The following is a 17,570-nucleotide window of genomic DNA, read 5'->3' as shown; positions in this document are numbered from 1 at the left end:
TTCCTATGCACAAATGATTAAAACAAAAAATAAAACAAATGGAAGCCTTCTGAACTCCGGATATAAATCCAAACCATGCAACTCCAGCCTACTGACAAAACAGCCCAACCCGACCACAATTTTAAACAAGCAAACCTCTGTCCCTGTCAGTACCAACCACCCACATCGACAACTCCCAGGCTCCCTTCTTCTCATGGTCTCCAGAACAGAGTTAACTTTTTTGCCATCTCCTTCTGCCAACAGATGGCATTTTTTAACAATATCTTTCTCAACACTTGGCCCAATCCTTCCAGACCATGGATGACAAGGACAGAAACCATTTTTTCAGTAGATATACTGAATTTTAGGACTGCCACTCACCTTACCACTAACTGTTAAACACCAGTTTTCACACCATCAGCCTGTTTCCCATTAGTCACAATGCCTGCCTTCTCAGAAAGGGTTCAAACCCTCCCTGCGTGACCAGAGGATGTGTTCAGTGAGGTGCCTATGGCCTAACAGAAATGCACATATCTTGCACATCAGAGCAATCTACAGTAAAATAACAAATTAAAAATGCATGTCTGTAAAAGCAGTAGTTACACATGTCACATGTATCATAGTCACACCACTGTGCATCTTGATAATTACCATTTGGGAGTGCATTGAATTGGATTGCATGCAGTTGGGATATCAGTCTGAATCACCATCTCCAATTCAAATAAAAACATACAGTCTCATGAGTATGTCCCTTATATACCTTGTCTCTTCAGCAAGCACAACTAAATCATTATTATAATCCCATTTAGCATACAAATTGCTAAAAACACATTTTATTAAGTCAGAAAGTTGGTCTTGACTTTTTTGTATCGATTGTAACAGCAGTCTCAAACAGAAGAGTCCTTCTACTGCCTGTGCGGGAGTCTCCCACTCATTTGCTTTAACTCTAGCCAACTCCATGGCAGACTTCCAGGCCAGGACAGTCTTGAACAACATGCCCTGGAATCCATACCAGTTGTTTAAAGATGCTGGGAGCTTTTCTGAATAAAAGTAAATTCCTTCCACTTCAAGTAGTTTTCTTAAATAGCAAAAAGAGAGACTCACAGTCTCACACTGAAGGTCAGGTTTGCAAATCTAATAAAATGATAGATAAGTGAACAAAAATTGGCAAGATAATATAACACATCTGTTACTTAACTCCATGTATTTTCCTAACATTTTTGTATTAATTTTTTTTAAAGCATATGCAAGTTTGAAAAGCTGTTACATAGGTTCACCCCATTTTTCTTTACTAAAGTAAATGTAGACACAAGTATATGATAGGACCAAATGGCAAAATGTAGATTGAGAAAGTAATAGCTGTATCTGGAACAGTCAACTTGCATGCAATTATCTCTGATCTAAACAGCTGCACCAAATATATACTTTTTGTTTGGACACATCTGTAGATATGATGTGTGTAATTAATTATTCATTCAAAAATGCAATTTCATGATGCATTTGATTATTTAGGTATAAAACACTTTTAATTCTGAGGGGTGACTAAAAATAGTGATTTTAATTTATTCCTGCTGCCTACAATTACCCACAACCATGTATTTTTAAATATTTCCAGACTATAAAAATTACTAATTTTTGCCACTTGTGTTTATCTGCATTTAGACTTTGATTTGGATAAATTAAGCTCTCAAGTGTTCCTTGCTTTATGAAACTCTGCATGTTGTACACTTCAACACAAATAAATGACTTCTACCATTAGAGGTTTAAATAATGTAATGTATTTCATGCTCAGCCTGAAGCTGGATTCCAATGAAGTTGCTAATGCACGTAATGATTAAGTGTAACTCAAATACTAACTGTGTTGTTGAAAACATGACAGGCAATAATTTGGTCTATTATATTCTGCCATTTAATTCCCTAGTACAGACATTCTCTGACACGTTATGAAGCAATGATTTACAATTACTCAAGCTGCAAAGGTCAGAAAGTGACATTATAATCATCTACACAGAGATCCCTTCTAATGCACAAAAAAACTAGGTAATACCACACAAAAATAGTTTTACTAGAGTAGAAACTTTCTATTTAAGATTTCCCAAACTGCACAAATATAAATAATTAATTTACATTACAGTACATTAAGGCATCCTTGAAAATATAATGTTTTTCCTACTCCCACCAATAAATTTATGAATAAGTCTTTTTTGCTGGCTAAAAGTAATCTTAAAAGCAGGCTTTCACTAAAAGTAGCCTGCAATTAACAGTAATCAGTTAAAAAATCTGAAAATCTAGAAGATATTTTAGAACACAGCACACAGGAGTACAGCCAAATTTTTTTAATGCAGCTGATCAAAGCATATCCTTACCTATAAAGAACAAAGATCTATTAGCCATTGTGCTCAATATAGGGTGAGTATTTTTCTTCAGACATTGTCAAAGCAACCAGTGTCACTAAAATACTAAACTTTACAAATCTCTGAACTACTCTTTAACAACAGCATTAACAACAGCAGCAGAAGTGATTTCCATGCTTGGGACACAATAACTGTCCTCAAAGCTTATTTACAGAAGGCTTTAAAAAATAACTGAATTTAGTAAAACACTTATTTAGCAGAACATCATATGACATTTTGAGAACTAACTGCGAAAAAGAGTTTCAAAGCAAATTGAAAACTAAGGAGCAGAAAGCAAAAAAATATTAACACCTCCATCCACCAAAAGACCAAAACAAAGGAAAAAAAAACCCACCAACAATAAAAAACTACAAGAAAGAACTACTGCAGTAAAATACAGAAAAAATCCAGCCTTTTCCAAGCCCCTCCAAATTCCTTTGTGTCTAAAATACTTAGTTTTGTTCTTAAAACACTTGACTGCTATATATGAAATACTATATGTGTAATAAACATAATAAAGACATTGCTACAAATGCCCTTTCAATTTGTAGGAAGGTGGAAAAAAATGTTTATATGCATTTTTTAAATACTGAAAATTTTCCTAAAAATCCAAACCTACCTTATACCCATCTTCCTCAGTCGATTTTTAAGAAGTCATAAAGGAGAAAAAAAAACAAAAGAAAGAAGCAGCCCATCTTACTTGAAACATATAACTATATAACTACACCCCCAAAAATTCTGATTCTGAAATCAAAGGCAAGAAAAAAGCAAAGGAATAGTACACACATTTTTAAATCAAACATTGACTGTAAGTTCTGTTCAAAATCTCAATTGCAGAACAATGCATTTTTCATGTTCTACCTAAGGCATAAAATTTGAAAAGTGCATGATAAGCCTTTTCACTGCATTTCACCATGAAATGAAACAAAAATTTTAAATGCTGGGCAACCAAGATTTTCTCATCTAACCCAGGTTATCAGCCAATTTTAGAGCCAGACTTTCAAAAATTCAATTCAAACTTGCAGCAGTTTGCTACCCACAGAAAACGGACACTACCCCTGAAATAATGGGATATATTTTACATCCCTGGTTATGGAAAAGAAAACAATTAACACACATCTGTGATAAGGAAATGAGTAGCAGACAGTTTATTCCAAATGTTAAAACATTAGTAGTGTCCAATTTCTGTGTCATGTAGTTTCTCTGTGCAGCTGGAGAAAAACAAACCCTGAACTTCAATTAAAAAAAAAACAACACAGCAAAATTACTGCCTTTTTCAACAACTAAGTGAATTATATATTGTATACTTTGTAGCATGTAAATACGAGGATCACTTGGAAAATTGAGATATAGCAAACCCTTCCTGAAACAGCACAAAAAATACAGCTTTTTCCCTTTTTTTGTAAGATAAAAATTTCCAAATAATTTGTCTTTTAGAAAAGTGGTATTTTGAGACCACACTACACCATGATGTTGCACTGACATTTCACCTTTAAAATGTGCCCAAGTAGATTCAAAACACAAAAATTGCGTTGAAACACAGTTTATCCTCACAACTAGCAGAGGGCTTATTACTATGAATCTGAAAGTCAGAGGACAGAATATTAACTACTGTAGAAAAGAAAACATAGTGCAGGACCTTCTGTTTGTGACAAAATTACAGAGTTAATGTTCCTGAAAGATCACTTCACCTTTTAAAGCATGATTTTTAAAAAGGTAAAATTTATAGCAATTAAAGCTAATGAAGAAATGCAGCATGAGCTGCTTATGTTCAGGAACTAATAGGTCCACTGAGCATTTCTAAGATTATTTAGCCATCAATGATAATGAATTGACATTGTCAGTGGTGTTAATGTACCAATGCTCTATAGTGCCACTAATACGATAGCCAATCCCAGCAATTTTATTTTTTTTTTATGTTGCTACTTCATTTTTTTAACTAACACACTACCCAGTCCTTTCAATTAAAAGAGCAGAAATACAGCACAGGCTATTAACACTTGTTTCTCCTCTGCCACATATAGATATGGCATATTCATTCTATGGACTATGGATCAAACTGCTCTGGTCATTCCTCCTTCAAATCCTGATCAATTCTTCAGGACTGTTAGCTACAGTACAAGAATGTCTTTTCCAAATAAAACAGTGTTAGTGTACAATTGTTAAAATACATTTTTGGTGCACATTAAGTGAAATGTAATGATTATTTAAAGATGGACATAAATCAGATTTTTGTGAGCACAGGGTATTGTGGTGTATGTCTCTTCAGCCCATTGTTTTGCCATACCTAAACAGCACAGCTTCAGGTTGTTGATGAAAATTAGCAATACAATACTACACAAAAATGGAAAATGAGTACCTGCTTGGCTACCAGGTATGACATGTCAGCAACATACAGTAAGAGATCAGCTTAGGAAAGTGACTAACATTCCAATCCAAAGTTTAAATCATTCATACATGTTTTAATCTCTCTCTTGCATAACCATTGTGAATCGCAACTGAGAGTTGTATAATTTCTGAGACAGGTTCTGTCAGACATGTCAATCCTGAAGTGATAAAATGAGTTTTTGAAAAAACAAGGCACTGTGCCAAATCCTAATAATTTTAATTCTCTGTTTTAAAAAAGATACTGTATTAGTTAATTTGAGATTTATTTTACTTTTCCTCTCACAATTAAATAGTTAACTAATATGATGATTTTTCAGTTTAAGTTAAAAGAGAATTGAATAAAGAACGAATTCAAGTTTGTGGACAACTTCTAAAGAACAGAGCTTAGGCTTAGCTAAACAGTTCTGTGGATCTGCAGCTGTTAACTATCTCATATGTCAAATTCTTGGCAATTCCTATAGCAGAGATAGTAAATAAATATTTTTAAAACAATATAAACCAGCCTACCATGTTCCTTTTACCCAGGTTGCAAAATAAGGAGTAGCACAAGTTATTCTACTATGGATATACAGTGGACTTAAGAATTGGGCTTATACGTTTTTATTTCTTGTTTCAAGATGTCAGCAATTAATTTTCTTAAGTGAGTAAACCCATCCAAAGTATCTCATAATGCTGCATGCAAAATTATTTGAAAAACAGAGAGATGAATCAGTGAAAATCACTCATCTGCATCTTCAGCTGAAGATACCCTTGTCCTTTAAAATATGTAACTCACTTTGTCCTGCAGTAGATTGGTACACTAAGGCTAAAAAACCTCTCTTGCTGAATATTATCCCCAACATCACACCACACTTTTCATGTGTGCACTGCTTTATCTAATTGAACCTGTGCTCCTCTACACATTAGCCATAAGACCGCTATAGCAGATTACATAGGTTTGAGTAAAATATTTTTATTTGATGCATATATTAGTTAATTTCTTCAGCATAATAACATTAAAATATATTTTTAATCAGAACTAGGGTATTAAAATCCAACTTTGAATGTCCTATGATGTACCATATATGCCATGGCATTTTAAAACCTTTTAAACATTTCTGCTAAATTAATTAGTTTTGCATTAAGGACTCTCAATGCCTCCTATTAAATGCAACGCATTTGAAGGACAATTAAACATTATGAACGATCCTTCCGAGGAAATAATGATTGTAAAAAGAAAAACAAGATTTTTTGGGTAACAAACAGGAACACAAGCATACATAAAAGACTTCAATTTATTTTAAGTCTTATGCCTGCAATATTTTAGATCCGTTTGTTTGAAAAACCTGTCTTCTGTTTTGTTTTCGTAAAGAATGAAAACCCTAATGGAGTCCAGAAATCTGTTAATGGTACTAAAATTATAACAGTATAGCAAAAGAAAAAACCCCACACAGTAAAGTCTATATTATATATTTTTTATGTCTTTAAATGGAATTTACAGTTCTCTCTGGCAATGTGAATGAACATCCTATAATTTAGTCAATTTACAGATTACAGGTTCAAATTGACCTTGTAGCCCATAAAATTGCTCATCTTCAGTGCAGGATTAGAAGTGGGAAAAGAATGTCATAACTGTATTTAAGGAATTTACCATAACAATGGAAAGGAGGATATGCATGCATAATTTTAGCCACTCTTGCTCACATCACAGTTTTCAACTCTGAAACAATGCATATCCTGCGCTCTTCTCCTGGTTAACCATGGTGGAGACTGTTTCAATTTACTCACCCACAGACATGACACTTGTATTCCCTCATCCCAAGGTGCCTCTTGACATGGTTTCTGGCATCTCCGAGCTGAGCTGTTGCAAAGTGGCATATCTTGCACTTGAATGGCTTTGATCCTAAGTAAAATTTAGCATAAGATATGAGTCGAATTAGAATAAAATATCACCCACGGTTAAAGAAATAAAAATCCTGAGAAAAAATAACCTTTTAAAAAGCCTATCCCACATTTAACCTGTTTGAGATTTTTGCCTAATAAAAAAGGTATCTTGTACATAAATTTGTAACTCCCAGGACACAGACAGTATACACTATAAATTACTCACTCAAGTTTCCTAAAGTTCAACATCACAGAAAATACTCTCTTAACTTTTAATTTGTTCTTTTTCTTAAAAACCCCACAAAATACCTTAAATGAGGACAACATAGTAGGTAGATAACACTTCAACAAGATGGCAGAAGTTGTTCTACCCCTTTCCCCATTTCCAAATGGGGACCAGGTAATGGTCTTAAAGAGGCTTGGTATCAGTGTAAACTGCAAAATGTACTTGTTTTTTAAGCAAATATTTTTAAAGCAAAGTAATTTTACAAGTCTTCTGACTTTGAATAGATTTCACATTAGCATTGGTATTTCAGATTTGTTCTGTCACACACAGAAAATGATTCATCACCTAGCTATTGTAATGGCATGCAATGTATGAATATACAGTGGATAAAATATTATGCCTTTATGACTGTTTTATGGTCAAGAATTTACGATTATTCTGCAAAACAGAAGTATTGACATTTTGGCTATTATTTATTTCAAGAACAAACTTTAATACTAAATGTCTGCTGCAAACCAAAGAACTCTGAAATTATTTCTCCAAGGAAGAAGTATCAGCCTATTTCTCATATCCCATCAGTTCAGAAAAAAATCAAATTATTTGTCTATCTTAATTAACAGTGATCCTCTCTCAAGATGGAAAAACTATTTTTTTACTGACATAGTTAAACTGGGCACATGCCAGTCTCCATGTTATTATGCAGCAACACTATTCTAGTAGCACTTCACAATTTTCTGACCACTAAATCCTTAAATCAGTAAATCAAAATCATGGAATTGCAGTTAAAAGTAAGTACAATATGGTCACAGAGTCTTCATATTATGTTTAATATATGTTTTGTGAAGTACTTCTTCCAATACAGTTAAGCATAATATGAAATATGGGATCTTTAATAAATATACATAAAGAGTTCTGATAAGAAAAATGTTGCACTATACCATACTTGATCGATGACCCTTTTTGCTTTGCCCTTGAAAACAGAACATCCTCCAAGAATGCACGGGTGAAATTGAGGATCTTAGTAAAAATTTTTAGAGTCTTAAATTTCAATTTAATTCCCAAAAGCTAACGAAAAATGAAGCATTTAATTTTAATCTTCTAACTGAAATAAAAAAGTCAACAGTACTAAGCACTGGCAGACAAGGTTGAATATTTCACAGTTCAATGACAATGAAGCCAGATCTCTTAATACTTCCATTTCTACTGTTGGAAGTAGATGTAAAATATATTTAGCACCTCAATGGTTATATCTAGTCAGCTTTATATGTTTAAATGTCAAAAGCAGGTTTAGACTGCAGCTCACAGCAATCACATTCTATCCATCACTCTAAAAAACCCCAGTTTATTTAAATGATCCTGATAAAACTAAATTAATCATTAATTTGGTGACATTTCAAATCAACACTGCATTCTACAAAGATATCCCTGCAAATAAAGAAAACTATCTTTGCATTAAAATAATATTAAAAGTTGACGTTTTAACTTATGATCTTTAATTGCACAATTAATAACATCAAGACCACAGTTGGAGAGGATTTTTTTAAATCCATTGGTGTTTATACTGCTCTTTTTCTCATAGAATTCAAATACCATGTGGATTCAATCCTATGTTCCCTTAGTTTCTCTCCTACTGATTAAATTGTAAATTTGTTCCTCATTCTGTTACTGCAGGTGTCCCACAGGGCTTCCATGCAAGACCTTTGCTGTTTTCCATTTACATGACTCCTTTGTGTAGGACTTGAGTTAAGACCAATTGTGGCTATGGTGTGCTGACAATACAGAAATGTATTATTCTGTTGACTGCTCTCATCCAAAAACCACTGAGGCCTTGAATGTTTTTGATTTTTTTTCCTCAGATCCAGAGCTGAATATCCGTTAACGTCTCCGTTTAAACTCCATGAAAATTCAAGTGCAGGCAAGCTTGTCAGTACTTATCACCTAAAATAAAAGCAGCATATCTCCCTTTTAGGTTGCTGGTGCCAAATTTGTTCCAGTATGTTCTTGAGTGGAGCAACCCAAAATTTTATATTAAAAATGAAGACAGTAGACTAAGAGTTAAACTAACAGGGAAAAAATAAAATCTGTATTTGCCATAAAGCTATCTGAAACAATGTTGAAGCAATAAACCATTACTTAGCCATATTTATCACAAACTTTAATAGTTCTCTTATGCTGTTAATGTCATATATTAGATTTGCACTTAGCTTTTAGTTCTCAGAAAAATGATAAAAATACTTTCAATATAGCATCTTTTCAACCAAATTACTTAAAAAAACCCCCAAAACCAAACAAAACCAAGATTACTTTACCCACAAGTTATGGCATGGAAAACAAGTGTACATTTTCTGATGGTAGCAGTAAACAATAATACTCTTAACAAGAGAATTAGGGGAAAACCAAACCAACCAACCAACAACAAACAAAACAAAACAAAAACATAACAGCAACAAAAAAGAAAAAACAATAAACCACCACCACACCAAACTGAAAATAAGACTAAATTTAAGAGTTCTAATCAGGCAGACACAAACCATGCTACTGTTTTATAACAAAAGACTCGAGTTCATAGTCCTCACTTTACATTAGGACAATACAGACCCAAAGCTGTAAAAAAGAAATCACTGTCTCAGCTTTAAGCCAGGCAAAGGCAACATCATTGCACCTGCAGGCACAGCCGTGTTCCTAGCTCAGGCCCAATACAAAGCGGGCAGAGCCACATGAAATATCATCGTACCATTTCCTCCTATGTTTAGGACAAGGGAGTAAGATACCACACTTACATTGGACAAAACTGACATTAACGGAGAAATCTGACAAGAAAAGAAACAAAGATGATGTGGTTGCAGGTGATTTTTCCTCAGATGTTGATTGTTAATTAAGTTTATGGGACCTCCATCAATTGCGAACTAAAAAGTCTTCCACCTCTACTACTCCTTTTATTCTTCTTTACACTTCCTCATTTTCACTTGTCAACATTTGATGGACTTATTTGTTATGTCCTCTCTAGTAAAGCTTTCCTTTCATTTGCAATGCGAAAATCTCCTACATTATTAAATGGTATTTTGAAACATTATTTTTCTATTAATGGAAATCATTAGTTATATCTTTGTAAAACTTTCCCTTCCCTTCCCCCTACCAACCCAAACCATCACTAATTACTCAATTTAAAAAAAAGGCAAGGAGTTGGGTATGGTTACACACACATACACACATGTATAAACATATTTATACACATCCAGATGCTGAAGAAAGATCTTTTTAAAAGCACATAATCAGAAAAATAAATGGGAAAATGTGCAGCCATGCTCCTATTATGTACCTGTTGTTACCCTTGAACAGATGAGAAACTGGAAATACTGCAATTTGCCTCACCAATGTTACAAGTCAGTGTATATACAGTTGGTGGAGTAGGTCATTTCCCTCTGCCACCACTCCCAATAACCTAAAAATATTTGTTTCTTATTAAACTGCATCCATTGTGATACAGATTGGAAGAAAGGGTTCTATAAGACACAAAGAAAACCACAAATACGAAAATATGTATTAGAAGAGAAAGACTTCTTCCCATTAACTATTAATAAAAATCTCCGCATTACTATTTATGTGAATAAGCAAAGAATAAGAAAAGCATTTCATTTAAGGGTGCAGTGAGAGAGGGCAGATAAAACTCGATTCTGTAACCCTTCTATACCTCTGCACACACCACCAAAAAGTGACTTGCAAAATTAAACGTATTCTTTTACTGCTTTGCATGTTTAGTGCTATCCGAAAGCACAATAAAAATATACTCCATGATAAGTCCTACACACAAGATGTTAAAAAGTACACTAACTTTTACTTAATGTTACAATCAATGATGTAACTTATGTAAGTAGGGTTGCTTTGTCATATATTGATAGTTACCTCACTTTCACATCCACATTAACTTGATTTTAAATGCAATTAATACATACAGTCAAGGAAGACTAATGGACTACATTCTGCACTTAACCTGGTGGACATTTTCAAATGGCACAAGTGACCAGTGCAAACCTATTTTGCATTGTAAACGACTAAATAAATCTTAATGGATTAAGAATGATCAGCTATCAACACACAAGGGAAATTAAGTGCTGAAATGCCTACATTGATTATTTTAAATTATTAGCCTTACTCTGTTCTTGAATTTGTATGCTTTTAGTGAGCTTTAACACATTTACAAGACTTATTGACTATAATTACAAGAGAATTCAAGTAATGGACACATCAATTATAAGCAACATGTCTTGACCAGACAGTTGCATAAAGAATTCTAAAGAGAGCTCCATTAGCATCCTCCCCCTTAGTTTTATTCAGTTTTATCTGCCGTAAGAGGGCATATTAAGGGCTTATACAGCTGTTCTGACCATGTGAACACAAGCATCCTTCTAAAGACTTAACACCGCATTCAAAGTTGGATATTAGCTGAAGCAATACAGATAACTACGTTATTGACAGGACAGAAGTAATGCTGAAAGTATTAAGTATGTGAGTTATTGGTATACATGTATACTGCAGTTATAGTAAAATACTTTGAAAGGTTTGAAATACAATGTCCATGTTCCCCAAGATTAATTTAAGGATTTGTTGTCCAGTCACGCCCTCGCCTTTTCATAAAAAAACCTTACAAAACTATTTTAGGATTATGTCAGGAATTACCATTCTTTTATGTTTCTTTTCTCATACCTTTTTGTTCTCTTCCTTGTAACCATGCACTAAGTTTCAAATACTGCATGAATTTAAACTATAGCTTCCATAATAAGCCATTATTTAAAAGTACAGTAAAATAAACCTTACAGTTTTAATGAAAATATGTTCATTGAAATGTGAATTTATTATTCAAATCCACTCATAAATTCAACCATGGAGACACCACTTGTCTAAGCAGAGCTCAGTGATTTAGAAAAGCTGTCTATTTAAAATAAAGAATGTATGGCAGGTTTATAGAAACATCGCAGTGAATTTTTACATAAATTTAGAACTGCAGCTTATGCATTTTTCTGCAGAAATGTTTTTAAATTTTCCACTTAAAATTAAACATAAAAATGAATTGAAAGTGTGATCAGCACAGAAACTAAATCAGATGCTATGTCCCTGTGCATCACATCAGCACTGCACACCACCTTCCAAAAAGGCTGACCAGTTCCAATCCCTATAACTCATTTCTACAAAAACCTCTTGTTGTATCTTATTGGTATTTATTTAGGAATGATGTAATATTAAATGTCTATCCTGAAACATTATGTAATGCTGAAAGTTTCATTGAATTGAAATTAAATAAACAATTTGGACATTAAACAAGTGCAAGGAAGAGAAAATTAGAAAGACCAACTAATTGTTCTCTCAAGCATCACCACGTCATTATATAAATTTAAGAACCACTCACTGGTTACAATTTAGATTAAAAGGAAGAAAATCTCTCTATATGGAACAAAAAGCAGAAGGGTGACTGCACTTAAAATGTTCTTACATTTTCTGCCCTTTGATTACTGTATTTTCATACCCCTTTAGGTAATTTTGAATTTCATCAGGGGCTCATCAGGCAATACAAATGCCAGTTCATAAGAAATGTTAAAGAAATTAACAAGCAGAAAAAGAACAATGGCATAAGTCACTCTCTTTGAAAGAGACCACTTGCAAAGAGAGTATTCCATACCTGTATGGGTACGGATGTGAGCTAGGAAGGCCATGGAATTGCTACTTCTACACATCTTCCCACAATACTTGCAGACATTGCCTTGGTTCTCTTCCCTCTCCCTGTTTATTTGCTCAGTGTCTTCCACAATGTATTTATTCACTTCGCGCAGTAGCTCTTCATGTTGCTCTTTGATGTGGAGAAACAAGCTCTGCTCCGAATCGAAGGGCTCCGTGCACTTCAAACACTTAAAGGTTGCGCCGCCTTCAGGCAGCTCCTCCACACTCGCCTGCTCATTTCGCAAGTGCCCAGCACTGGCCAAGTGCTGGTGAAGGTTGCTCTCTGTGTAAAATGATTTTCCGCAGAGTAAGCAATGAAAATGTTTTTCCTTTGAAGGATGTTTCATGGCTATGTGAACATTCAGTCCGCTCAAACCATCTGCTAGAAAACCACAGTCATCACAGCGAATACGTGTCGATTCCCCAAGGGAAATTCCTTCTGACTTCTTCTTTTTCCCACCACTTGGTGAAGTGTCTGCTTTCATGGTGAGCTCATTAGCTTTCACTGCACCCAGCACCTGTCCTTCTGCAGACTGGTCAGTGGCCTCCCCATCCTGATGACTTTTTAACCTTACTATAGAAGAATCAAACTTGCCAAAATTTTGTGTTGCCTTTCCTTTATCATCACCACTGATAATTGTTCCTAAAGGCTCATTACTACTTTCTTGCATGCCTTCAGCTGTTGAGCCATCTGCCTCCCAAACATTGTTATTTATAGTTACTTCAGCTTCATGTTGTGCTTCCATAAGGGCTTCTTCCTCCTCCCCAGTAGGATCCTCTCTGAAACTTCTGTCACCATCTAAACTATGTATATTTTGTACCATTTCTCCAATGTTTCCAGAAAAATTTGATTGCTCTACTGCACTACTTGTTTCTGGAAGACTTAGCACAAGTGGGTTATTTTTCTTCAGTGATTTTATTTTGAGACTGTCTTTGTTTCTACACTCTACTTCGGGGTTTTCACTATTTTCTTCCAAGCTTTCCTCGCCTTTTCCTGAATTCAAGTTTGTGTTGCTTGATCTATTTTGATTTTCTGCAGTGCAATCATCATCTGAGTTAAGCAGCTCCTGGCCATGCTTCCTTTTCTGCACCTCACAAGTACCTGTTTCTTGAACTGATACTTCCTTGGAAAGTGCAGCAACTTTATCTTTCTGAGGTGTTTGCTGGAATCCTTCACAAAAAAGATTTTCTCCTCCATTTTTAGACTCCTCATCAAGTTCATCTCCTACTGCATTTTGGGAACTGACATCTTTAGGGGTTCCTGGAGATGTATTTTCATCTAAGACAGTACACTCAGTCAAGCTTTTACTCATATGATCACCTCGTGCTGCATCATTGGCACATTCTGTTTCACCTGAAACAGTTTTCGATTCTCCTGTGCTGTGATGGTGCTCCTCTTGAGGCAAAGCAGTGCCTTCTTTAGCAATATTTGCTGTATTTGCTTCCTCCCCAGAAGAAGAATAAACATAAGATTCTCTTCTAATTTTATGTTTCTCTGTTGCCGCGTGCCTAATCATCTCTCTGCGAGTAACAGCATAGTAGTCACAAGCCATGCAGTAGTATTCAAATTGTTTTGTATGCTTTCGCTTCACATGCAGCTCTAAAGAAGCAGCAGAATGAGCAATGAAGTTGCAGTGTACACACTTGTTGTCATTTGCACCCATTGCTCTTCGCTGGAATCTTGGGTCACCATCTTGAGCAACCCTCGCTGGTTCCAGAGGTACACCTTGGTTTATATTTAATGGATTGATAGCAGGCTGCAAATCTGGCAGCCTACTGGCATTTATAACTTTTAGCTCAGTATCTCCTCGCTCAACTTCCTGATTGTCTAAGACAGAATTTTCCAAATCTGGTGACTGGCCACCATCCTCAGCATGTTCATACAAGGCAGTCATGGGGCTGTTAACCTTCTTGATCATGGATTCAAAATTACCTCCCTCAGGGCTAACAATGATCTCCGAGTTCTGTTTTCCACATCCTTCTATTTCAACACGACTTTTGTGTTTTTTGGTTGCACAGTGGCGTTCCATATCTCCTTTGGTTACAGTGTAATAATTGCAAACCTTACACAAATAGCTGTACTGATGACTGTGCTTTCGCCTGATGTGAACAGTCAAATTAGTAACACTGGAGGCCAAGAGACCACAATGGGTACAGGTCCTAGAAATAGTGCCTTTCAGTTTTCCTCTTTTGGGTGCATTAGCTAAAACCAATTCGTTTTCACCAATGCTTTGATCAAGTGGAACAACTTCCTTATTTCTTGATATGGTTTCTACAGAAGAGGATGAAACATGTATAATTTCTTTATCTAACTGAGTATTTCCGCTCCCAGAAACAGAAGTATCCACCACTGGTTTAATACCGCCAACACCAACACAAACCTTTACAATACATTCTTCAAAACGTAGTCCAATGTTGTTTTTCCTGGCATTTTCAAGATGCTTGCTTCTTTTGATATGCTTCTCCATTCCTTCCTTACTCAGTGAGTAAAGATTACATGCTTTGCAAAGGAAGTGATATTCTTGTGCATGTCGGAGTTTTATGTGCCTTGTAAGAACTGTGGAAGATCTTGTCTTATAAAAACACTTTTTACATTGAAATTGGGTTTTATTCAGAACAGAATGCTTTAGTTCATTTCTATGACTTACGAAGGAAGAGTCTGGAGTTTTTGCTTGCATTGATACTTCCATTTCACTCGCAAGTCTTTGGCTATTGTTTGATACTGAGTCAGTGTAAGTTACCGCTTGCAAGGTCTGATCACTGTTACTCAATGGAGTAGCTTGCTGAAATAATGAACCATTGTGTTTCTCATTTTTTTGATGATTTATCAGCTCTTCTTCCAATTGAAAAAAAAGAATGCAAGTTGGACAACTATGGGACATATTATGCACTTCACTCATATGGCTTTGAAGGTTCATCACATTCAAGGTGCTAAATGAACAGAGCTCACAATTAAAGCTACAATCACCCATCTGGTGTTTACTGTCCTGACAGTGCTGCTTCATGTCTTCCCTGACTCCAGATGAATAGCTACACATCTGACAATGAAACTGGACCCTTTTTGTATGAAGCTTCGCAACATGAGTTTCCAAACTTCCTCTGTTCTGAAAAACATGACCACAATCCATACAAGTATGAAGAGTACCATGATCAGCAGTAAGTTTAACATCAGAATCTTTAGCACCTGCAGTGCTAGAAGAAAGGGTATTTGGCTTATCTTCAGTAAGATCTTGAATTTCTGCAGTAGCATTGCAATTACTTTTAGCATCAGTTTCTAATTCTGTATGTGACATAGGGCTCGAATCACCAGGTTTAAGCTGTGTGCTGGAAATATGCTGTATGTGTACTCTCTGAGTTTCAGACTTGTCTCTCTTACTATTATCCAACAAGCTGTACCTTCTTTTAACCTGCCTTTTTAATCTGAAAGACCTACTCTGTCCAAATGAAGACCTTAACAGGAAAACATTTCTTTTATGTTTCAGTCTATTAAATCTCCTTGTCCTGTATAAACTGTTAAGTAGCTTTTTGGTAGTTAGAGGAAATTCTGTTTTCTGCAAGATATTTTCTGATGGTCCCGGTATTTCTAGTTTTTCAGTATGAACTTCATCATTTCCTCGTATACCAGAAGAAAGCAATGTTTCTTCTGTCATAGTATCTGTTTTTTCAGTGGGAGTATTTGAAGATGGTATCGTTTCAACAAGTTCACTGCCATCATTTTGTTTAGGCAAGCTTACTTTTGAGTCTTTCAGTGTAGTGCAAACACTTAATTCTTTTGCATCAGCAGTTCTTGTCTGTAATTTATTGGTCCCAAGTTTTGCTCTGACTTTCCTGTCTTTGGTTGCAGTAGACTGTTGGTTTTTAAAGGATTTTTTCGTCAATATCTGTACAAAACCTCCCCGTGCAGCAAGATTTTGGCGTCGAAGATGAGTCTTGCCAAGGAAATGAGAATTCAGGAGACTCTCTTCAGCACTCTGAAAACCACAAAGTTCACAGCAAAAGATCTTGGATTTCTCATGTTGCTTAACATGCATATGCACTGAACCACATTCATCTATGCAACTGCCATGAGGGCATATTTGCTCTTTTGATGGTTTAGGGAGGCTTTCTAAATGTTTATGTTTTTCCATATCAGAGGAGGAAGGTAAACCTTCATCACTTATTTTGCCTTTAAGATCTTTCTCTATGTTTCCAACTGTACAGACACCACTGATTTCTTCTTCTGAAGAAAACTTATCAGGAACAGTAGCTGATACCTCTTGCGAATGTTTATTTTCCTTGTGAATGGAATCATCATCAGCACATCTGAAATCGTAATGTAGGCACAGGATATCTGAATTAAATATGTCACTACTCGGACAACTGGTGACTCCTTCCTTCTTTACAGCTCCAGCTATCATACTATCTGCTTCTCCAGCTAAAACTTTTTGTAATTTCCTTCCACTATCTTTCATGTCTTCTGAAGAACTCTGCTTTCTTTTTCTGGAGACATTTTCAGGCTTGTCTGCTTCAACAACATCCAGGCTTGGTGATCCTGACAGCGCTCTTTTGTTTGTGCCATTCTCTTTTCCTTTCTTTTCAAGGTCCCCGAACACTTCATCTGGTAGAAGCCTTGTTTTCTGCTGAGATGAAGAGTCACATCCAGCATTTTCTCCTGATGTATTTCTGGAGGATTCTTCTGTCAACTCAACTTGTAAATTCTCATCAACATCATCTCTCTTCTTATTTTCCTCCTCATCCATCCTTAACATTGATATTATCAATTGTAGATCATTTGGCTTTGTACCTACAAAACAAAATAGTTATTATTAGTCTTTTATGCACAATCAAAAGTTAAAAAGACTCCTGCAGTATAGAAAATTAAAATCATGGCAGAAAAATACAATGAGAGATATGAGGCTACATTTTCAGCATGGTATCTAAACCACCTTCTAGGCACTTGCTTACAGGGCTCTCACTGTGATGAGCACCATGTGAGCAAGCACCAGATGCAGTAGTTTTTGTGTAATCAA

General features: G+C 35.4%; 1 protein-coding gene across 1 annotated transcript in view; it reads right to left on the bottom strand.

Moving 5' to 3' along the window:
* ZNF407 (zinc finger protein 407) overlaps window positions 1–17,325 on the bottom strand; it is a 308,108-nt gene extending 290,783 nt beyond the window's left edge. Inside the window, exons 1-2 of the mRNA XM_029958925.1 lie at window positions 12,524–17,325; window positions 6,528–6,642 (exon numbers count right to left, since the gene is read on the bottom strand). Coding sequence (XP_029814785.1) covers window positions 6,528–6,642; window positions 12,524–17,309 — 4,901 coding nt within the window. The 5' untranslated portion in view covers window positions 17,310–17,325. The remainder of the gene's footprint in view (window positions 1–6,527; window positions 6,643–12,523) is intronic.
* Between the last annotated feature and the right edge of the window lie 245 nt (window positions 17,326–17,570).

This window comes from Manacus vitellinus, unplaced genomic scaffold, assembly GCF_001715985.3.
Source record: "Manacus vitellinus isolate BGI_N305 unplaced genomic scaffold, ASM171598v3 scaffold_17_pilon, whole genome shotgun sequence".
Classification (NCBI taxonomy): domain Eukaryota; kingdom Metazoa; phylum Chordata; class Aves; order Passeriformes; family Pipridae; genus Manacus; species Manacus vitellinus.
This window is presented reverse-complemented; position numbering and strand designations above follow the sequence as displayed.